The sequence below is a fragment of the Dermacentor andersoni genome, chromosome 4 (assembly GCF_023375885.2).
Source record: "Dermacentor andersoni chromosome 4, qqDerAnde1_hic_scaffold, whole genome shotgun sequence".
In the NCBI taxonomy this organism is placed as follows: Eukaryota; Metazoa; Arthropoda; class Arachnida; order Ixodida; family Ixodidae; genus Dermacentor; species Dermacentor andersoni.
Genome location: NC_092817.1, coordinates 144,989,205 through 145,013,897, shown reverse-complemented (window position 1 = coordinate 145,013,897; position 24,693 = coordinate 144,989,205). Strand labels below are relative to the sequence as shown.

General features: G+C 44.7%; 1 protein-coding gene across 1 annotated transcript in view; it reads right to left on the bottom strand.

The window, feature by feature from the left end:
• The window catches only part of LOC126537869 (MAM and LDL-receptor class A domain-containing protein 1-like), a 255,308-nt gene that overhangs the window by 149,968 nt on the left and 80,647 nt on the right, over nucleotides 1-24,693 (bottom strand). Inside the window, exons 8-16 of the mRNA XM_050184966.3 lie at nucleotides 22,963-23,059; nucleotides 21,334-21,489; nucleotides 18,886-19,031; nucleotides 14,998-15,114; nucleotides 14,160-14,283; nucleotides 5,266-5,400; nucleotides 2,571-2,854; nucleotides 1,010-1,118; nucleotides 515-637 (exon numbers count right to left, since the gene is read on the bottom strand). Coding sequence (XP_050040923.2) covers nucleotides 515-637; nucleotides 1,010-1,118; nucleotides 2,571-2,854; nucleotides 5,266-5,400; nucleotides 14,160-14,283; nucleotides 14,998-15,114; nucleotides 18,886-19,031; nucleotides 21,334-21,489; nucleotides 22,963-23,059 — 1,291 coding nt within the window. The remainder of the gene's footprint in view (nucleotides 1-514; nucleotides 638-1,009; nucleotides 1,119-2,570; nucleotides 2,855-5,265; nucleotides 5,401-14,159; nucleotides 14,284-14,997; nucleotides 15,115-18,885; nucleotides 19,032-21,333; nucleotides 21,490-22,962; nucleotides 23,060-24,693) is intronic.

Below are 24,693 nucleotides of genomic sequence, written 5' to 3'. Positions count from 1 at the left end.
ACAATATGAACGTTCAAGTAAGAAACCGAAAGCCACCACAATTTATCGCCCCTATTTGAAAAGTTATGTATAAGAGTAAAAACGGCTGATATATTTATTTAATTTAACTTCATTTCATTTCATTTATTGAGCCTTCATGGCCCGAATGCATTACATAAAGGGGCTCACATCGCAGTTGCACAGCTTCATAGGAAAATAAGAGTAAGAAAGTCCAGATTGATTGTAATAGGTACAAAAAAGAGAGAAAATTACAAAATAGAAAGTAAAAGGAACATATAAACAATACCAACGAGGCGATACATAAATAATAATAAGACAAGTGCGGCATTTAGGTGGCAACGTTGGCATTATCAAAATTGTTTAGTTTCTCGCGAGATGTTTTGCGGTCGCTGCACGAAACAATATTATCCGGGAGTGCGTTCCAAAATGTTACGGCATGGGGGAAGATTGCAATAATTGTGGGTGTACGCTGCAAACCTTGTACGAAAAGAGCAGACGGAACTCCCTCACGTACCAGAATTGACAGGTCCAGAACGCACGTGGTGAGCCGGGTCATCATATGAATATAACTTCCGTCCCCGCTTCCAGACCGTGTCGGACTCCCAACCACATTGGTCGATTTCAAAGTCACAGTAGCCTGGACCGAAAAAAACCCGGGTCGTTCATACTATTGAATTTATCGAATACCTTTCGCACCAGATGAGTTGTTACTGATAAATGGTCATTGTGTCACCCTGTCTGGCCGCTTCAGCACCAATGCTACGACACTTTTGTCCCTAACTTCTAAGCAGAATACTCGCAATATGCGTCTTTTTACACAACGACGTCATACGCAAGCCTCATTGCAGCCGCGTGCTCCTGGACGGGCACTGCGTATATTATGGTACATCTATGTAGTAGTAGCGCATGCATATAAGGGTAACAGTATCATCCAGTGCTTCCACATTAACGTTTCGAAGATTCGGTGTATTCTCCAAATAAAGCATATAATAATATTAGCAGCGCTTACCTTTAGAGTCTGTAAGCACGTCGCATGCACCTTGCGTGAAATCTAGCGGTCCCAAGGCAACAACAGCTGCGTTCGGATTTTTACGAATGGCCCTCGAGGAGAACACGAACTGCGGGACGAAAAGAAAAAAAACAATGGAAGATAAAGAACTTCACTTTGCCTTATAGTAAACTTCTCTATTTCGGTTGTCTCCAACAAAGAAAATATATCGGGCCCTAAAATCTAATTTGCTGCAAAACCGCCCTACTGGGAGAAACAACATGTAACTGATGGCGAAGATCCGAAATATTTCTAACGCATAGCTGTCGTGAACCCGGTATTTTCCAACATATTGATAAAGGGTTTTAAATACTTTTAACTGCTTCGCTGGCCCATCAGTGAAAATCATCGTAACTGTATAATTTTATCAGCGAAGTGTAAACCCCCGCGGATGGAGTAACAGCTCGCGGTTTAGGTTCTTTTGAGGCTCAAACCACGAGATATTGCTTTACTTTAAGATAATCTGTCCACAACTTGCAGATATGTAGTAAAACATGACGACAAAGCAAAAATAAATCAAAGAAAAAGAAAGTCAGGAGACGAATCACCTTGCAAACCGCACAATTAATGCTTTGATTGAAAAAATTAGGTTCTTAAAGTTCGCTGATTGTACGGACAGTTTGTTCGTTGAGCAGCAGCCGCCAATATAGCATGAAGGATAAATACGGAGTGCAGGAAAAGGTGAACCTTGTAGTCAACACCGAAGATGTCATTTTATTCTGTCGACTGACAATGTAGCGCGGCTTTCACTGAGTCTTTCCGTAATTTAACACTCGGCCGTGGAGATATATTTACTTCGTATACTCTCGTCTTTGCGCGCCGGTATACATATCCTACTCATACCTAACTCTTTGTTTTCTCAACTGTCCAGAACCTGTTCTAACGAATATACATTGAGCAAATTACGTCACATTTAGCGTTCCCCCGTGGACTGCCTATTATATATACTCGTATCTTGCTTTCGCTCCTTTGATGCCTGCGGGGTTACTGGGGCACTGCGTTGTCATCTGGCGCACATTTACGTAGCAAACGCTGGAAGCAGATGTAATACAGGCTTTGACGGAGTCGAGTCTGGTCGGGAAGAGGCATGATGAAAAACAGATCGCCGGCCAAGAATTGAAAGCCTTTCGTGAAAAATTAAAAGGCGTTTCGGTTCCTACAGAGAAGCCTTGTAATCCTTGTTTCGGTGTTGATATGCTACCTATACCTAGCTCTTTACTTCTTCAGTTCTTCTGAAATGTCCTTGTGAACAAGGCTTTTAATGTTTCGCCAAATGTTTGTAGTTCTTGGTCGACGATTTCTTTTTCATCACGCTCCAAGGAATCATATCTAGAGAGCAAATGTAGGCAGGATCCCATATATAGTTGCCATCAGCATTATTAGTTGGATCACATGCTAGATAGGCTAAGGAAGTTTATCACTAGAATAAACCTACTTTCCCGAGTGGCTGCAACAAGCCACGTATCGCAATCGAATGAAGAAGGGATACTTTGCTCTGGAGCAGGTTCCTTTTGCCACTTGCCTTATTGCTCTGTTCATCCAGAAGCACAGTTCGGCGCACGTTGTACCACCGGTCTGCCGTTGTACGGTCCTTGTGGCTGAAGAGCTGGTCGTTCTGCCACATGGCACCAGCTGAACGGTCCAACTTTTTCAGGTACAGCTCCAGCTCCACACCGTCACCTCCGAACATGTGGTACCAGAAGGAAAAGCAGGCCGCCTCTCTCTGCGGCCCTACCGCAGTGGAGTACAGTAGAGCGGGCTCGGTTTTGTTCGCGAGTGACGATCCAGTCAGGTGAATCATGCCGGCTGCACGGAAGATGAGCGCACGGAAAAGATTGCCCATTCAGGTTCTGTCTGCTGCGGATCTGTAGGTTGTCCTAGTGTCTGTGTCCTATTTGACCAATTTCCGAAAGGTATCTGTCATTCTGTATTTAATTCTATGTATTCATATGTGCTATGCGCAGCTGTACCTTCGCTTATTGCTTGCATCGTGCTCCAGTGCACATAATGAGCGATCACTGTCCTAATTTCATTATTCATTACTCTTCGTTTTAACGTAAAGCGTTATTCGCACTTTGAGTTAGGTAGGTATGTAGGTTCCAGTCTAGCCTCGCTTGAATGAAAACGAAATAATGTGAGCCCGAATTTGGCTTCGAAACTCTGCCGTGGAGCACAGAAGCGATGGGCTCTAACCGCTAGACTGCGATCGGTATTTCTGTCTTTTTTGCCGGCAAAGCTCAGTGCACATAAGTACACACAAGTGAAAATTCCACAGTAATACCTCGGATGCTAGCTCAACATGAGCTCACCTTGTTGAAATTACAAAAGTTTCATGCGCAGTACAGTTTCTAGACGTGACACCCACTCCGGAAAGCAACTGCGTGTTTTTTGAACTTCGAAGAAAAAAACTATTACAGCCTCACGAAAATACTCGCGTACAAGTTTTGCATCAACATCATTGTGGCTAAAAGCCAACAGAGATATTCATACACTGTGAAGGCCTAATACCATTAACACATTAAAGCGTATATCATCATCACTTTTTATTGCTAAAAATATTATTCCATGCGCACCTAATGGCAGGTCTTTCTTCAAGGTACTTTAAGTATATCCCAAATGAAAACCGCGTCCCAGCAATCAAGAAACACGTGGTCAATTGTCTCCGGCTGGTGACATAGCAAAAAGTTTATACCCAAAGAGAACGAGAGGTTTTTCTGTTCCATGCTTGTTTTTACAAGTACTGTACCAGCATTAAATTTAAAAAAAGAAATATCTTCACGCTAGATGGCAAGCATCCTCCCCTCGTTGGAAAGGCAGCCAGATTTTTGGCATAATTGGAGCGTCCGACACGTGCCACTTGATCATCGTCTTTCCTTGTGACTACTCGCGCTTTGAGGCGCCGTGTGGGACTGCACTCTCTCCGTGAACGGCCCAATTTCCCCAGCACTCTGCTAGTAGCAGTTTATAGTAAGTAGAAACTGTGCGGCGTTGTACTAACTTCATGATCGCCCATATTAATCATGTTTTAATATTTCTTCGCCACATGACAAAGCGATATATACGTAAGGTTCTATAATACGTAGTTCCTCATGACTTTACAATCCATGTTTCTCTAATTTACGCTCGCCTCCTACCCGTGTAGAATCTAACAGCAGCCATGTCGTAAGCTCGCGTCAAACGACCCCCGTATTGCTGCCATGCCATTGCTATCAACGCGGTTGTCGTCGGGTTGCTGTCGTTACACACACGTAGGGTCGCGGCCCACACGAACAACTAAATATACACAAACACCTTGGCTCATCTAGTAACGATTTGCGGAGCCCCAAACATTGGCGGATACCCGGGTAAACGCGAAATGATTCGGATAACATCGATTGTCCCTGTGCGTTGGATCTCCACACGTTCTCACTTGCGTTCTCTGGGTGCTTTCAGATGCTCCTCTACTGGGCAAGAATAGTGCACTTCCATAGTGACAGCGGCTAGTATGTTACTTTATCTCATGGGTTCAAGCAAGCTTGTCAAACATAACAAGGATCAGCATGAAATACAGAGACAATAAAACAATGGCAGAGGTTTGGGTTAACTCAATAATCTGCCACGTTGGTTTGGCCCAAACCGAACATGATAAAAATGCTGAACGGATGGTAAAAGGACAACAAAAAGCCGCATAGTTTTAGAGTGCGCACGTGATCCGGTGTGTGTGTGTGTGTGTGTGTGTGTGTATATGTGAATATATATACACAAATATATTCGGTGAGGAGGAGGAGGAGGAGGAAACGCATTTATTATAAAAAAGAAAGAGAAAGGACAAGCAGGTGTCTTCCTGCTTGTGCGGGAGGCGCCCTTTTTTCAGGGCTCCTGCGGCTCTTCCTCTCTCCCGGGCCCGCTGCACCAGTTGCTGCTGGTTACGAGGGTGAAAAACTAGGTATCTAAAAGCCCGGGAAATGGGCAAAGAAAGATTCCTTTTAAATGTGTGGTAGTCTCCTTTGTAATATTCTCATCAAGAGAGAAGAAGAATTTAGGTGTGCCCGTAAATCAGCTGTCGGCTCGGAAAACACTTTATCAGAATCATTGTTTGCATGTGCTGGCTTCGTGTTCGTTCATTAAAAGACTTATACCGCCCTTATATGAAAACAATGCACACAGACTGCCTTCATTGTCTGTGACACAATAATTCAGCATTTGCGAAAGAGGTGATATCTATCGGTAAATCCTACCTCTGTCTTCTGGCGGCAGAAGAGGTCCCAGGGAGGCGCTCATGGGTGGTCCAAATTTCCACACTGTCACTGCTCGACCTTCCGAAGTCCAGTGACAAAGGTTTCCTCTTTCGAAGTCACAGCTGATAACGTCATCTATTGAGAGAGTAAGTAGAACAGTTCACAACGCGTGTTCTAAGAAAGCATCCACGGGCACAATACATAGAACGCCAAGAACGCCGAACATGAATAATAAAAATGCCTAAACTTAACGATAGATTCCGGCAATACTTTTATTTCCTGTGTAGTTATTGTTTGCCTCTAATCCATAGAAATGTGTAAGCATAACCAGTCGTTCAAAAGCATTCGTGCTCTATTGTGGTTAGATAATTTGTCGCCCCGAGTACACTTGTCACTCTAACCCTGTAGTGGTCATTCTAACCCGGTAACATACATTACAAGAAAAAAGTATAAAGAAAGGAGAAAGCATACGTTTTGGTCATTCATTCTCTCGGTTTCCTCTTTCAAAAGTACTTCACACGTAGCAGCTTCTTGTTGGAATCAAGTTTGTCCCTTGCACACGTATCAGTGCGCCGACGCCGCTCAATGCTTAAATCAAAATTTTGGGGCATGAAGCTAAGCGTATAGCACAAATGATACGTTGGATCAGGCAAGAGAGAGAGAGAGAAAATGATAAATGAAAGGTAGGGAGGTTAACCAGGACTGAGCCCGGTTGGCTACCCTACACTGGGGAAAGGGAAAGGGGGACGGAAAGATTTAAAACAAAAAGGAAAAGAGAAAGTCCACTGGAGATATCAGTCGGTCACTCAGTCTGGATCACAGACGCTGACTCAATCCGGTCGCTTTCAAATATCGCAGCAGCGCTTTTGTGGCCTTTTGTAGCTGTGATATGCGAGGCCATGATCCCAAGATCTTGTTCAAGGTGAACGGCTTTCCATCTAGCTGATGGAGAGCTGTGCAGAGGTCTTGCCTTTCATTTTCATATGATGGGCAGTAGCACAGTAGGTGTTCGATGGTTTCCTCGACACCGCAGGCATTGCACTCGGCGCTATCAGCCATTCCAATCAGAAATGCATAAGCATTTGTGAATGTGACGCCCAAACGTAAGCGGCACAGCACTGTTTCCTCATTTCGCGGAAGACCTGGTAACAGCCGCAGTTGCATATAGGGATCGAGGGAATGCAAGCGATGGTGAGTGAATTCAGGTGTGCGCCACTTCTCCAATGTCAAAGAGTGCGCTAGCTTGCCTAAGTGTTGGGCTGCGTCGGTCCGCGATAAAGGTATTGAAACAAGGGTTGCTCCCTCGTGAGCTTTTCTAGCAGCTTCGTCAGCGAGGTCGTTGCCGGAGATACCGCAATGACCAGGCAAGAGCTAAACTACAGCAAGATTGTTAAGTTCTGTGGCTATATACGTGTAGAGAAACACGATATGAATATGACGTACGCCGCAGCTGCTCCTCCCCTGCTTTCCGCCTCGCGCTTTCACTGCAGCCTCCTCCGCTTTCCTCCTCGCGCTCTCTTCGTTGTCACCGCCTTTCACGAAAATCAGCTACAACTCGTTTTCGGCGGAAAATACTGCCAGATAGAGTAGTCTGACATTTCAATTGTAACATATCGCGAAAAGCAAGCAGTATAGTGTCAGGCATCTAGCCCGAACGGGGTTTCGATACGAGAAAATAAGGTCCTAGCTAATGTCCGACCGCCGATGCACAGCGAGACAACAAGCTCATACTCATAGCAGATAAGGAATATAGAAGTTATGGCACGCGTTTATCGCCCAAATTTGCTGCGCGTCGTTCAACAAGTCCAAGCACCTGAGTGCAAATGAGTGTAATTCTCTTGCCTTCTCTTGCCTGCCATGGAACATGTTAGTTTTGGAAAGAGAACAATCGTCCCTCCCAAACAAGAGGGAGGAAATTACCAATTAAGAACGAACATTTCACTTTCATTTTTTTCATTTTTTTCACGCAGACAATGGCCACTCCATTTTTTCTGAGAGTAGTTCCACATGAGGGAAGCTTTTGAACAGATATTCCCTTTCATTTTTTGCCATGGAGAGTTGATCTGTTCAAATAATATATGTGGTATTTTAGTGAAACGGAATTGCTATTGTAAATAATTTTTCAGTGGATCTTTTGTTGTGGAAGCCGTAAGGGTAGCGCACTAGCGGGCGCAGAAGACGGCGCCGCGAACTATCCACAATTTGGAGCTCGCTCTAATGTATGAATAACGCTACTATATATGTCGTTTCACGTCCTTAAGTCATAATTTTGAGGCGTCAAACTCAGCGCAGCATGCGTTACACATTAAGAATTACAGGGTTAAATCTATATACCTTAGATTCGCATGCAGTTGATTGACTTTTATTCACTTAGAAACAAAACCACAGGTGAATGAATGCCTTCTTTATTTGAAATCAGGAACAAATGACAGCCTTTGCTATCATCCTTTTCTTTTCCTCCGCTTCCTTTATTTCGGTAAGCAAATAATTATGCGTGACTCTGATATCGCAAACACCAGAGACCAGTGGAGCTGGCGGAAGGCCAGTAAAGTATTGCCACACCACCCACAAGAAACACGAACTCCGGCAAAGCGTCGCTGGGGCGTCTGCCAAAGGCGTCTACTACAGCGTCCGCGATTCGCGTGGCCAACGCCGCAGTAGACGACGCGCTTGTTTCCGCTCTTCACAGAACGGATGGCGAGGAGGATATCGAGGTACCCTAGCAGCCACTGGAGAAGAACGCCCCTCCTCCCTCGCCTGACTCCCCTGCCTCGCGCGACACAGGAGAGAGAGAGAGAGAAGAAACTTTATTATAAAGTGAAAGGATTTATGTGGTTGGGGCCCTCAGTCCAGGGCCCCAATGGCTGTCGCGACCGCTCGTGCTCGTCGTATCAGGGCCAGCCAGACCTGAGGCTCGTAGCGATGGAGGATCGCCTCCCACTGCGCATATGTTGGTTGGGGGAATTGTAGAAGAGGGATATCCTTAGGTGGTTTTTGGCACTCAATCGTGACGTGGAACGTCGTCGGTGGTGCACCGCAGCCTGGGCAGGTGGTGGGATATAAGGTTGGGGAGAGCTTGTTGAGAAGGAGGAGGTTCGGATATGAGTTGGTTTGAAGCCGTCTCAGGGATACGGCTTCATTCCGGGAGAAGGATTTGGGAGGAGGGTGATATTGCAAGCGCCCTAGTCTGTAAAAGTCTAGAGTGTCCCGGTATGTGTTGGGCAAATTCTGGGAGGCTTCACAGGAGAGCGCATGCATGTGGGCCGCGTTCCTCGCTCACGTGCGCGCCGCTCCTTCTCGTTCGCTGGCTCCACCTACCCTCGCCGCGTCGCTATGCTGCGAAAATACTATTTTTATACTCTGCTTTCACTCTCTCTCAGCTCTCACCCTCAGCTCGGCGACGCTGAGGACCCAATGAGAAAACTAACGGGGTGCTAACAGCTCCGGGGTAAAACGTATCCGTGGTACGGCGCAATAAAGGGTGCAAGATGTTCCACTATATGTGCGGGCAATAAACAAGAACAGATTTATATCAAAGTGCGCATCACAAGCCATGCCTTACTTCGGCACTTTTACTCAACTGCCGGCAATCGCGCGCCAGGTACAGCATAGTGATAACCACGACAAAGACGACGGTCTATAGCGGAGACTAATTAGGGACTTTTAGCTTGCCCGCTATTCCGGCAAACGGGGGTGGTTTGGGCGGATTGACGGATGGGCGGGGGCATAAACGTGAGCGGCTGGAGCGGTGCAGCCGCCTGGTGGCGTAGAGTTCAACCAGACGAGCACAGTGCCAAAAATGCAGTAACCTACTATATCCTGCATCGCTGCTGGTACAAATTTACGGCAGCGGCGTAATTGTGAAGGCGATTCTGCCACTGTCGAAAATTTACACCAGCAGCTAAGCAGAATATAGTAATTGGCTCTGTTTTTGTGCGGCTCAGCTTTGCACCACCAGCCAGCGCCACCAATCTGGCCGCACATGTTTACGCCCCCGCTCATCCGGCAAACCGCCCGCGCTTGCCAGAATACCGGACGCACTAAAATTCTGTATTAACTAAATGTTTTCCGGACGCGAGCCCCTATTTTCCTAGTGGATATACGACATCGAAGTAAGCTTCTGATGCCGCAAAATATAAGAATACCGTCAACTCTCCACATACTTCCATCTGCACGTTACCGACATTATTGAGTAAACGACTTTTTATTGTTGCAACATAGCTATCAACAGTTAAACCGCACCTGAAGATGTGTATGGCGGTGCCTCGTTTTTGTCGTGTCATAAGAAACTATTGATGATAGGTACTCGAAGAAAATTGTGTGAAATCAGTCTATAAATTTGTAACTGAAGGTAAATTTTGTTACATTTTCGGTCATTTTCTGCGTAGTCTGACCAGCAGAGGCGGTTGCTATATTTGTCAGAGTTTCCGCGACATATATATAATTTAAATCACGGAAAGCGAAATGATTACTGCTGGCAGCGCATTTACGATATTTACTCGATAGCGTTAAGGGCCCCGTGTCACAAAAGAATCTGTGTCAACGTCGAACTTCATTTCGCGAAAATTCATTGTGAACCCCAACAACGCAAGCCTGCACGAGACGCAGATGCGTTGCTGAACTTAATTGAATTCCTCAAACTGTAATGCGTCAGAAAAATGGTAAATTATTACCTCAGCATAACATAAGGACAAAATAGCGTCTGAATGTAATTTGAATATACCAGAAAAGGTAATTCTGGTACGGAAAAATTCAAGCATAAAGCTCTTTTTTTTCAGTGTTTCTATCATTCACAAAGCGTCGCGGCCCGCTCAGGTCTTTGTAACAACACCATTCCGATGGCACTCGCCTCTGCGCATTCGCAAGAAAGCTGCGGTTGCCGGGAAGCGTGGCAAAGCTTCAGGGACCTTTGAATGCTATCGCGGTCCACATTTAAAAGCGAAGCTTAGGCGCCCTCCAAATTTTAATAATTACCGAGGGAACAAAGTTTTTGGACAATTCTTGAAGTGTGTCTTTGTTTGCTGAAGTTCTTTCAGGCGCTATATTTTACGTAAATTTTGCTTTGAAGATTTTAACACAACTAGAAGCCGTCAGAAACGTTATATGCTTTCTGGCACGGTTTTCTTAATAAAACTAGCTTAATCACAAAGTTGATAGGTCGAGGAAGTTTGAAGAATATAAGTTACAATATGCAGGCATAGGTTGAAGAGTGTGCGTTAAGGGGGAAAGGAAAATTTGTAAACCTTTGGATTTCACCTGTTTAGAGAAGTGACATCAAAAGCTTCCCATGTTGGGCTAAACACAGAGAAAAATTTCGCATTTGCAGAAAGTTGGGGCCACTCTGTGGGTGACTAGTAACGAAAGCTTGTGGTGTAATTGTGTTGTGTAGTCAACTAATCTATTTTGAAGATAATTGCGGAATAGCTGTGTTCTCCCAAATTTAATGCACTAGACGAGGCATGTAGTTGGTATTCCGGGTCTCCTGATTGAACTATGTAAGGTAAATTGTTTATATTTTGTTAAAATGAAAAGAATTTTCGGAGCGACGAACCTCAATTGTTTAGTTTGTGTAAGTTAATAGAAGTCTTTGTAAATAATTAATTATGCAAACGCTCCACAGTATTTTACTACCAATATTCTGAATGTTTTTTTTTTTTCAATGTCCTAAAACAACTGTACAAGAGAAGAAATCGAAGACGCGGGAAAAACAGGGAATGTGCTCGAAATTTCGCACTCATGAGTTTATCAAAAACGATGCAGAATAGTAACCAAAATCTCGTAGTTTCCCTCTTATTACGCATTATGGGAAGTTCATAGTTGGGTTTCTCTGAGTCCTCGGTGAACTACACGAGGCACATTGTTAATTATGGTAAAAATAAGGGGCAGGTGATGAGCATGGTGTAGATCAACATCAGAATCGTGGGTTGTTTCTATCTTTCCAATAAGCTACGCACTAAGGAAAATTGCACCCTTGAGACTGTTTTCTCGTGTCTATAACTCACTACCTTAGACAATGCAAAAGTGTGGTAAAGCGAATGTTTATTATTATTCTAGCCGTTACTACATGAGATATCGCAAGGCTTGCCTCGCATGATATTGCACCACCATCAATGATACACCAGCAAGAACATGCGCTTAAAGAACTACGATTGGCTGAATCGCCACGATTCGCTAACGATTGGAAGCTGATCAGTAAAACAACAGCGAACTGAAAGAACTTAAACGAACTCCGTGGTGAAAAGCGAAAGGGAGGATTCGAAATAAATGGAAAAGCTGTCTCTGTGCCCTTCCCCACTGGGGACGCCATGTACGTGAAATTGGAGGTTGACACCCACAGCCTACGATGGCCATATGGCGTGATCAAACGATCGCAAGGCGCGCACTACTGGAAAATAGGCATTTACGGCTTTTTACATGCATAAAATGTTCATGTTCTCGAGCACCCTTAAATTCTACAACAGGAATGTTTCGCACAGCACACCCTTTTAACACCGTGAAATTAATGAAGGGGAGCAGCAAGGGTGTTCTGTTAACGAATACAGGCGTCTTTTCTTTCGGAGAAAGCAAGGATGTTAAACGGGTGCTTCGACATCCAATACACCCTCAAGGGAATAATTCCCTGAGTATTTAGGCACGCAAGTGCCCCGGAACAGTATCCGTCTATTTTACGGAGTGGCGCAATATCTTGCGCGCTGCCGTAGCTTAAGTACTAATACAATATAGATCATATTTAGTTAACAGTAAAAATTACGGGTGACTTCATTTCAATGTACTGCGAAATTTGAATGTTTACGGCTAAATTAGGAGGGTCCGGAATATTTATAAAACCCTAGTTCTTTCAGTATTTCATGTGTTAGACCAGCTTCGCCCGATCTCCTGAATTAGCTAAACGAGGAAGCTTGTTTAAATTTAGTGAATGTAAGGGCCAGGTGGTGGGTAATGTACAGCCAAAGCGCTAAGAAGGTGAGTCATTTTGTGGCCTTTGCACTGAGTCACGTGCGCAAGTATGAGGGTGTCTTACGAATGGCGCAGAATTTAGCCCATTGTCCTGACAGAACTACAAATATCCACCGCGATGAAATTCAGTTAAAAGGAGGGGAACGCTGGTACATTTCTGTGCAACCTTAAATACATGTTCATCAAACACAGCATTTGCAAAACATCTCCTAAATAAGTGTTAACGGCCATTAACAGCTGTGCTTCCCAACGTCCCTTGATAAGTAACGTTATACCAAGTTTGTATTTGGTTGAAACGGGGGGGTCATGTTAAGTGCAACGTGCGCCGCTACTTTAACGTCTGTGGCTTATTAGAAAGCGTTGCAAATATTTACTTAATGCTCGTTTTCTCACGTTTTTATGGAGGGAAAACGAGGGGTAGGCGGGAGATGGAAATTCAAGGCGATGAGCAAAACGAGAACAAGGGAGCCAACGTTTCGACAAGTGGACGTCTTTTTCAAGGCGAATCCACTTGTCGAAAGATTGGGTCCCGCTTTTACCTAGTTATCGTGTTGCTCATCATGTTTTTATGCGTTACATGGAAGTTCATTGTAGATTTGCCCGCTGTTCTCGGTGAGTTAAACAATCTGCCTGGTCTATATTTCTTTCTAAATCAGGGGCACATTTGAATAATGTGCAGGAGGAGTGGAAGTGTGTGCACGAATTACGGCTTTAGCGGTAAATTACGTATGTAAACGATCCGGAGCGTTATAGGTTGTGTTTACGAAGAACCTAGAATTCATGGCGGTATTCTGCGGCAACTAAAATTTCAACCTAAATCAAATTTAGCTTAAAACGAGTGGCAGCAAACAATGTAGCCAATGTTCTGGCGAGGTAAAATGTAGGTCGATGAATTTGTGCCGTCGAAAACAGATTTTATTGAGTACTAGGAAGCGCAATACCTGGGTCAGGTATGCAATAGGACAGTCACATACGGGCAGCATGTCAGAGCACTTGATTTAATTATGGTCGATTAAAATTATTATTGAACTACTCGAAACATACGACTTCGCCGAAAGTTATGCTCCGATTGGGCCTGGTTACAGAAGTAGGCTTTCTTTTATATATCAGTCATATTCTTAGATTTCACAAATGATGGTGCCATATACAATCTTGTTATTACCTTCTATATTAAGCAATAAAACTCCCAAATATCTATGTACACGTTAAAAAATATAACAGTGTACACTTTATCGGCGAAAAAGATCCTATTTTTGCAACTATGCAAATTAAGACCTCACTCACTCCATTTCACCATTTAGTTATCTTGTTGAAGACTCATCTTTAAGACACTTCTTTTATTTCAGTGTGGAAATCGGGAAATTTAGCGGGAATTAACTGAAATATGTTATTCGGTTTTCCATTGGCGCACCATGGCATTTTAGCGACGCCTTCCTGTTTCCTTACTCACCTATTCAGGCAGTTTGCCCTGCTCTACCACATCTCAAGGCTACACCTCTTGTATGCGTGCTAACGTATTTCTCTCTGATGTTTTCCTTTTCATTCATAAGCTGAAATTTCCAACGCTTTCTGCTGGTATGCCCAGCATTTTAATACGTTGCTTCAGGATGAAACTAGCGTGTCATTTATCCCTTCAATCATGTTTTCAGAGCGCCCTTCACCTGAAATGCTTTAATTAAAAGTTCCTTCTGCAATTTGTGCACAACTGGTGGGAAATGAATGCAGGGGCGATATAGGTGAGGGTAATTGCCCCACATTTGCACTCGCACAACGTCACACCTTCGTGAGGTCACGGATCCATGATTTTAACCGCGTTCGCCACATTCCGAAGTGGTGAAATCTTTTTTTAATACTCACGCTGTAATATAAGAACGAAAATGAAATTGGTGTACACGGTGCAAAGCGTACGATACCAACGTCAGTCGTGGAAATATCACCTGCGTCTAAGTGGCCGGCTCCTTGGGGCAGCGTCTCGCACCGATCGTTGTCACTGACGCTGATGTCGTCAAGCGCGATGTACATTGGCTCCAGCGATGGTCCAACGGCTCCACGAAAGATGAGCTGGAACAGGATGACAAGACATAGGACGGTGATTTGCCACATTTTTCAGTGTTGGTTAACTGCTGCGATAAAGAAGTTGTTAACGGGTCATACTGAATTAGTGCTTCTGTTCAGTGCTCACCACATCACAAAATCAGACAAGCCACTACAGAGCACTAAAATGTCTTATTCTATTAAAAAAAAATTTCTCGCTGTTTTGTTGCAATATTGCAATCAAAATGCTCATAAATTACATGCATGTGTAAAAATGACTCCAATTGTTTACGAAGTTACTATGGACGTTATTGTAAAATAGCATAACATTTCGAAAATCGAGAAAACCAACAACACAAGACTGTTATGGCATCACAACGCTGACGCTCACTCGAACTAATGCACCGAACTTCATGTTGAGATTAGGAAAAACTTTTATTGTTCACCGAACCACATAAATCAAAAGCTGAGACAGCGACAATAGCGATTGGTACCATGCCTGTCGCGTGATGTGTGGATTCGCATTACATAAACATAGAAGCAGGTGCACGAAAAGAGGACCGTACAAGGAAAACCAGGTAGCCCAGTTTAACATGCGCATACGCGCACACGCATGACCACCGCATTTCTCACAAGCCAGGTTACTTCTGAAGAAAGAAAGTAGCAGGGAAGCGTAGAGGCAAGCATTGCCCGATTAGCCCGTATACCCTGCGTTGAGTGCTATGAATGCAAGTGTCGTACCCGGCTGTACTGAGCCGCAGCGACTCGTCCCATCTGCCAGGCGCTTCGGTCGGCACCTTTCTGCTTCCACAGAGGTTGGGCTTCGTACGACTTACTGGTTGGATTGACGGTCAGCACCTAAGTGAAACAACAGCACGTTTTATTAGGACAAGATCATCATTTGCATGAAACACGACCGGAGTAGGTCGAGTGAGAAGTCGAGCTGTCAAAGCGCGACCATGCATCTTGCAAAGCGGGCTGATCAAACTCACCTCGACGCTAGCTCGGCCCAACGAGCTAACATTTTCGTGAACCCCACGTTAGATTGCGAAATGCGAAAACATTCCTGTACTTAGATTTCGGCGAGCGTTAAAGCACCCCTGGTGATCCAAGTTATTCCGGAGTCGCCCACTAGGGCGTGTCTTATAATCAAATCGTTGCTTTAATACGTAAAACCCTATAATCTTTTTGTTTGAGCTCTCGTTCTTCGTTAACGTTCGTTTCGCACAGCAAGTTTGGGCGCCCTTTTCTCAACAGCATGTCCGAGCTTCAAACAGAGCAGTGGTGCCTGATTTACACGGATCATTAGTCTCGATGCCGCATGTGCTACGTCTGTGAGTTTGCTTGGCGCCCACGGAGACTGCCAAATTGACTCGATATTCAAACATTTGCTGCAGATAAGGAATGGGGATTACGCACAAGACACTTTGAGCAGACATAGTGTACACTGCTTAAAGAGTGAAGATGTTTTTAGAACTGGGAGCCTGAAAATACGTATGTGCAGGTGTAACTACACAATTACCGCAACTACACAACGAATGTTCCCCGTAAGTTGAAAAATTACACAAATTAAAAAAAAAAAAACTCAAGTCTTTCGCAGACTTGATGCGAACATGACGTCACTGATGCACGCACAACGTACGTGGCAGTAGAGTAATTTTCATGTGTGTTTTATTTTTCTTTAGAGCGCAGCTTTTAGGAGTCCGTTCCTGTGTTCAGTGTCGGCGTGCCTCAGATTCGTACCTCGTAACCATGTGAACGTGCATAGCGAAAGATGAAACCGAACGCGGACCGCAGCGGCACGTGAACGACAGAGCGAGGAGGTTAGTGTCAGAGGAGACTACAGTGAAAGCATGAGGCGGAAAGCGGAGGAGGAGCGCAGGGTAGACGGCCAGTTCATGCGCTGGATTGCCGGTGACCATGGCTTTCGCAACCGCACGGACGATCTCATCTGCGATTTCAAGGGTGGAGGGGCCGGGGGCGTAAGGTAGGGAGGGCTATGCTCGTCTGCGGCGTCAGCTGCTTTGGTCAGTCCGCGTTATCATCGGGTGTGACTGGTATCACTGCTGCTTCAAGGGGCGATGGTGAGTGGCTACGAGTAAAGGTTGTTTCAGATGGCGCGATTGGGGCGAAAAAAAATCGTTCTGCCGCGCATGTCGCAGTGCGATTTTCACTGACAGCTTTCACATGCGTTGGCAGCAGCGCGATTTCCGTCCCAGCGATGCGCAAGGTTGCTCCCTGCTCAAGAAATATCCATGCCTGTGTCGTCAAATACAAACAACATGAAAACTAGCCAGATATTCTAATTTTCTTATTATTTTTCGATAATAAAATGAGTACAGCATTTTTAATGTTTAAAAGCGTTGAGACGTTACGACAGCTTGCAGATGCGGTGAGTGAGACGCTGAACAACACCGCGAGTATGAGCGCGCGGCTTGTGCGATGTCGGTTGAGTGGTTCCGTTTAGTTACACTCTAGTTTCGTTGTTTCTATGGAAGCCACCACATTTTTCCTGGAGGAGTATTTGCTTTTGCAGAAGAACGAGCTACTATTGAGTGCGCATGTACAAGCAGCTGGCACAACTTTTAGCGATGAAGAGGTTGACGACGGTGGGGATCAAGTGAGAACGTGCCTTATGTTGAGGAAGCGTCTGCTCCCGAGCTGGATAGCGTGCAGTTTCTCCTTTTAAACGAATTGTGTAAGCGGAAGAAACACAATGTTTATGAAGCTCCTAAGCCGCAGGCTCTGATGGGTACGCCCTATTAAAACATAACTAAAAGTAGCCGCGACTTTGCTCCACAAAGCTACCAACACGTGGTAAAACAGGAAAGCACCTATTTTTACGGCGCTTTGTTTCGTCACACATTGCCCCTCGCACATCACGCCAATCGCTGCCACTCAGTGACGGCGCGACGAACTTGTTGTAGCAGAGTCGCGAAGGGCCCAAGAGGTCGCGGTGGTCGCTGAGCGACGGAATTCGCTTTGTCGCTGAGTGAAAATCGCACCATGTGAAACAGCTTTAAGACCCGATGTGACGTTTCCTTGGGTGTTGTCGCCTCTGATACTGGTGGCACGATTTCCCCGCAACGAAGGGCCGCTTTCGTGGTTGGTGTAACGAAAGCGCAAGAAGAAAAGCGTAGTGACGCGCAAGACGGGCTGTGCGGCGACGATGGCTACGATATGGCGCCAGAGTAATGCGCGTCGTCTTCGTGAAAACAAAGTTCTGAATAAGCAGAGGTCTCTCAGCGGCGGCTCCTGTGAATCGCGCCCACGTGTCACCCACGCGCTGCCTCTCGCGATCCCCCGATTAGCGAGGCAGTCACGCCAGATTTCGCTCCGTTTGCACTGTACCGCACAAGACAAAATTGTTTGCGCCATCGACGCTAGTCACAGCGTTCTCTTCCTAATATATACCGCGTACCTGTATATCATAACACAAAATATTGAGATGCGAAATGAAAACACGTATAAAGCTGCGCTGAAGATCGCATTACCTAGTAGCGTAATCGTCAGGGAGTTTTTATATGCACGTTGATTTAATGTTGTAACAGACAAGAAAAATATAAGGGAAATATTGAAACAATGACCAACAACCGTGGGTTGTAGTGGCGCCATGAATGAATCTTCGAGAGCAGTGTTACAGATACCGCTAAAACAATAGTGACAATGTTGAGAGACTATAGCCACCACGATGAATGAGGAATCAGACGGAATTAGATGGTATTTTATGGGAAGATGATGTAAAGGACTGGAGGCGGCTAGGTCGTGTAATACGTAAAGTAAATAACTTGTATATCTCCGTGATTTCTGACTGTCTTCTGTATGCAGTGTAGCGTGTATGCAGTTGTATACACGCTCGAAAATTCTGCGCTTTTTTTAAACAGCTGCTTTCTTTGTCTCTTATGAACGGGTGCGATGGAAAGCGAAAGAAATTCACCGACGATTACGATAATCCCTAATGCGAAATTTGAGTGCAGCTCTATTAGTATTTTCATGTCGCGTGTCAATAATTTTATCACGACTACATGGGTACATGGTTTATGCTATAGGAAGAGAACGCTGTGAGTAGCGCAGCTGGCACGCACAATCTGTCTCGCGCGGCACACTGCAAACGGAGCGAAGTGTGGCGCGGCTGCCTCGCTGATCGGGAGATCGCGAGAGGCAGTGCGTTGGTGACGCCTGGGCGCGATTGACAGCGCACCGAATGTAGCTCATGCAATGCTATGCTTTCATGCAGACGACGCACGCTACTCTGACGCCACATCGTATCCATCGTCGCCGCAACAGTCCGTGTTTTCTTCGCTCGCTTTCGTCCCACCAACCGCAAGAGCGGGCCCTTCGTCGAGGTGAAATCGTGCCACAAACGAAAGCGGGGACAACACCCAAGGGAGCCTCACATAGAGCATTGCTCGTAGCCGCTCGTCATCGCGCCTTACAGGAGCGGTGATCCCCGTCACACACGCTGCATTGTTTTTTAGGAATAACGATGGCTGCGGACCATCGAATGTACCCTCTATCCGCAAAGTATTTCAATGTATTTCAATTGAGCTGGTGTGATTGAGCAAGCCATTCGTTTCTGTTTTGATGCATAACGCACAAAATCTGATGTCACTGATACAGCACCCTCACCTCCAGAATTGTGTCCTTGTCTCCGTTGATATCGTACCAAAACTCGACGCATTGCGTAATCAAGCTGGATGTGAAAAGGACCTCACCGATAAGATCGGCTTGATCACCTGTGTTCCTCTCGAAATTGCTGAGGAACAGATATGACCCTGAAAATATAAGAAAGGTTTCAGTTTAACTTTATCATCAGAGTAGGAAATGCATTACGCATTGTCACTGTGAAAATGAAGCTAGACGTGGACGCATGGAACAGGGTGTTGCAGTCTGCAGTTGCAATGCTAGGCATCAGCGGGAAAATGGCATGGAATATGCGTACGAAGCAACGGCTTGATATTATTAGGCTTCAGAACACGCACTAATTGCCGCAAGATCGTGTTTCCGTAGACTTCGACGCATAATGAGTGTTCAGTTTCGTTTTGAATATATATTCCGCTTCACTCAGGGGTATCACTTTATTCCCGGTAAAAAAGAGCACATTAATTCTCAAAAATCAGAACGGCACTCTATATGGCCACCTTCAAAGTCAGCGAGCGACTCTAATCTAACGACTTACACGTTGAACAATGAATACACCAGAACTGTTGTTGTAAAAACAAGTGCGTGGACAATTCAGATGGGGCATGTTGCGGCAGTATAAAGCGAGCGGCATTGCTGCTCGTTGTCATGTCGGGTATATTTACTATCGGCTGGCATGGTTGTTATATACGAAGGGATTATGTTCTCTCCATGAGCTGTAGAGATGTTTGCAAGAATGGGAGCAATTGCCGACTATTACTAACAACTACAATGATTGTCGGATTGCGATTGCAGCAATTCATACAATTTATTTGTAATAATGGTTTAATTACGTTTATGACAGTTTTTTTTTTCTCCGAACAGTGGTATTATTTTACTTCAGCGCAGCCTCTAAAATAGACACTTGTGCTACAGCAATCAACATGAGAAACTACAAATTACACAATTTTATGCTACACATTTGGGTGCTGTGGGTCTCAAAGGGTAAAAAACTTGACAGCGTCTCTGATCTTGAAGTCACTGCCTGATATTGCCGTTCGCGCTTTCATGCCTAGATTTTCTGGTTCATTCGGAGTGCCAGCGCTTCATCTGTGATAGAAACTTATCGAGGTAAACCACGCGACTCCTTCGCATCGCCTTCAATGCAGTCGGGTCACGGTAATATTCAACATCTCAGCCTTTCGTGAAGGACTTGCTTGTTACTGACTATCGCACATTTGCTGTATATGATAAGTTGGTAAAGCTGCGTCGAGATTTGATGAAGTTGTTAAATGACCATGAGTTGCAATATGAGATTCCGCATGCTACAGTCGACATGCATAGCCACTGGCAGACTGCTTTTAAATTGATCGCATGATGCCTGCAAAGGCGAATCCAAAGCTCAAAGCATAGAACCACCATAAATTTTTCTTTACAGTTTTACAGTCTGGTAGTTCAATTGCCCATGAATGTTTCTCATTTAATTGAGCATCAACATGCGCCCGGAAGAAAGAAATTTTATTCGCGGAGCCAAATACAAAGCGTAATGCAGTACATGCTTTTTGCCGAGCAATGTTTTACCTACAGGTGGTTGAACAACTTGAACATTGCGAGCATCTGATGACTGTCAATTTCTACAGAAGTAAATTGATGCAAATGGCGATGCATATTTCAGAGATTTCTCTTTTTGCTTAGTAGAGCACTTCTATGAACTACATGGAATTTTTTTTTCTTTAGAATTCGCCTTTGCACGACAATGTTACACTGTCCAACCAAAGTGACATTATGAGGCCATCCTGGCCAAGGATGTCTTTGTCAATCCATTGGAAGAGCTGTTCCGCACTAGTAAATTGAAGCGTAATAAAATCATAAATACATGTCCTCTTCTGGCTTAAATTTTTCTTTTATCTGTGTCCGTGGTTTAACTTGCCGTTTTCCCGCACACAATAATGTATCCGAGGGCTGGCAGCAGTGCGCTAATTTCGATAATTAGACTGTTAGAAGCGCCAATGAAGGCCTCGAAGTAACATGTGGTCGTAAAACGGGAAATAATTAAGCGACATGGCTATGAGATTAATCCATGAGATTATTGGGGTTGGGAGCTATAGCTAATTACTTTTGCCGTTATAGTTACGACATGGCGCGTAGAATATGAGTATATATAGGCCACGAGTGCCTTAAGCTGCGTTCTGCTTCAGCTTTCATATGCAATCATCGTTTTTCTGCTTGTAGTTCAGTAGATGGGTGGGCAAATGCAATTCCACACTGTCGCACACACACACACACAACCTTCCTCAAGTCATCAATGTAGCAACCTCACTTTCCTCCAGATACGTACAATAAGAGATGCTTCCATCGTCTTACGGATTTCCTCTGACCAATAATCAGGCAAGTACATAATTGCGCTAAGAATAAGCTGTTGTCCTCCCTTGGCAACAGCTTGGCAATAGTGATTACCAGTTTTATTTCCGTAGGTGTGGTCGTGGCTTGGCCTGAGGAGCGTGGTTTTCAGATTTTCTCCCCCTAGCATCCAGGCGAGATCGTTGTTCGACGTGTTGTTGTTTTTCCATGCGCACCAGCCATCTTCGAAGTCGCACTTCCTGAGTAGGGGCGCTGACGAATGGAGGTAAAACGTTAACGTTTGAGTGAAGTATAAGCGCTTTACATGACAGTGGCGGGTGCATTTCGGTGTATGACAATGCGACAGCAGCATGCGCGCGTTAAGTAAATAGGTATACGAGGACTTGCATGCAATTTAAAAAAAGCCTTTGCGGAGAGTTTTCGCGCGCTTTCATTCCTACGACCAGGCTTGTATTTCTTCGCATGATTTTGAGCGTTTCGGTAATAAAGAGACAGCTATTGAAGTAAAGCCGCGTTTCTCTCCTAGTCGCAACCACTGCCTACACTTCAAATGGCTATATATTGCCGGGTGACCAGACAAATATTCAAAGGCAAACAAATTTAACAACGTGCTTTAGAAGTCACTAAAACTCACATGCTGCGGACACTTCCTTGCTTGATAACAAACCCGGGTCTAGTTAGTTTCCATATGCAACTCATTCAAGATTCACAATTAATAACACGAAGACTCTAACAGCGCTAACGCTTACTCACTTATTGAAGCCACTAATGTTTTAGGAGAAGAAACTGAATATGCGCAGTCGTAATCAGCAATGAGGGTAAGAATAATGCCCAACTTGTGATAAAAGATGCAAACAACTGCGCCGTGAACTACACATCACCATGCACGTGGTTGATCTAGCATTGGAAGACTGACTTTTCTTCTGCGGTGTCATGGCAATCGCAAGTGCGTAAACCAAATCAGCCTGTGAAATCACAAGCATTGCGACACAAAGGAAGCATCAATACAAGACCAATCAGAATGCAACCTTTCAAAAGCAACGGATAGGAAATCCAGGCTATTGTACTGTTCGCATTGAGCAGGCAGAGAGGAACGCTAAACGCGAGCGCCACGGTAAGCTGTAGTAGTAAATTACGCTAACCAAATTGCAAGAAGGCCGATTTTACTGTGACAGGGAGCGTGAAACGCTTAAAACACGCTAACAATGAAAGATGAGAGTGGACGCCGTCTTAAAGCTCCCACACCAACCAGCAGCAGCGTGCTGGATTTTTAAAGTTTCTGCTCTGGTCTGGCCAAGCGTCTTGTTGAAGAAGGTCATAATATCGCATTTTGATGATTCCTGCTCCAGGACTAACGAAATGCGAGTTTTATATTCAGGACGTTGCACTGACCTGTCGCCACAGCCGTTGCTTGGAGAAGTTGAAGTGCGTAAGTTTCACCACCCTTTCTCCACTAGTAATCAACAACTTCCTGCTCAATGAACGAAACCAAGGTTTTCAATGAATGCTCTACCAGGACTAAAATTGTCTGTTGTTTCGCTTTAGGTTACCTTCAAATGTGCGGCTAAAATAACTTCAGTGCAACACGGCTACACAAGGCACACATTGCCACCTGCACCTAAGAATAATCCCCACTATTGCTACAAGTCGGTACGCAAACACCACTGCGGTGTTCCGATAAATGTCAGCGATGGTGTAATTTCAGGCCTGTCATTTTGACCTTACCTTTTGTTCCCGCACAGTCGTCAAGCTCGATGGCATCTATCGCGCAGGCAGGCTTTGGGACGGACTTGTCTGGGAACAGGCTGCACGTGAATGTCATCTGCGCGTGATATATTTAGCATGAAATTTTCGAGAATTCGGAACGTTATTTCAAGCTCAGTACATCATAGACACATGCAGACGATTTAGATAAGGCGCAGCTTCGCACGGAAATAGAGACCCTGTCATTGTGAAAACAACTTGTTAACAATGCGTTCTTCGAAGCCCTTTCACTCTAATTTGGTCTACGAGAGGCTTAAAAGTATCAAAGCCTGCATGGAAGGCTTGCCTTAACGACATCGTACGTAAAGTCCATTTGTAAAAGCGTTCATTATGTAACACAGAATGAGAAAACTATGAAATTTAGTCGGTTTCACAAAATTGTTGAGCATTTATTTATTGCTATACGTTTTCACGATGCCTGAAAACCAGTTGTAAGAATGAGATAGGTGCAGGACCGCGATAACGCGCACAACCTGATTTTCAACCCCGGGAAAGGCTAAGAAAGAATAAATGAAATTACTGAAACGTTTATACACGCCAACTCCATATTTAGGTAAACAGCCTATCATCGGATGCTCCGTAATAATTCTGAGAAGTTTCGTTAAAGTGCAATAAACTATTAGAACACGAAATTCTTAAAACACTGCGCGTGCGTCCGAGTGCAGCCGCCGCCGCCGAAAACTCACAAAGAAAAATCTTCAGCAGATGTACGCCAATCCGAGTAACTCATATGCATGCAGATGACGATGCATAAGGTTGTTATCACAGCCTTCAGAATTCCAAAGCCTCTGCTTTGCAGCTGCCTCAAAATCTAACCTAAGGCTATGCGAATGTTTGATTCCATCCGGTGAAATTCCATCACCATACCCCAGCCTTTTCCAATGACTCGCTATATCCCAGTTTCGACGCATGTTCCCGCATACTGTTTGGCTCTGCCGATGCCAGCTTCTGGCTGCGTGTTCCGATAGCCTGCTATGGATGCGTTCCTTGCTGCTAGTGACAGCTCATTAGTGACGGAGCAATCATGCTGTCTATATTTCCCTAGTAGCCACATCATAAGGCTGCTTATGGGCTCTACAGCGTCTATTCCGTTGATAACTGTTCTCTGATTGACATTTGGTACCGACTACGCCGCCAAATGCCCTCGTCGGCTCTCACCAGCTTTCATGGCCGCCACAAGAAAACAACATTGTAGAACTCTCTTTACCAGTTATTGTCGGCTATTATTATTAAAGACCTAGTGTTGGGTTACGAGCTTAGCATGTGTCATTGTGAGTACATACCACTCCATTAACAAATTAAATGTTGTGTCTCTTCGAAACAAACTGTGTTTGACAGCGAAGACATTCGAATCCTGTGTCTCAGCGATTGACGCGATTAGGAAATTTTCGCTACAAAGACACAAGGATAACAACGTCTCCTGTCAGAGTTTCCGCTGTGACGCAATACTCATGGCATAAAAAAGCTTGTAATTGACATCACTGATTTATGGATAGCGAGTAAAGCATTTTCTTACTTTGCCAGAATCGGTCGTTTTGTATAATAAGGATTTGACTTTCTTCTATATGCCTATCGGTATTTCTTAATATCGCAGTTTTGGCGCCCCATCGCCAATTTGTCACACAGTATAGAAAAATTATCAAATTTCAAACTTCATGTCGGTCTGCTTCGTTGTTGCCCATCTGTAGCGTG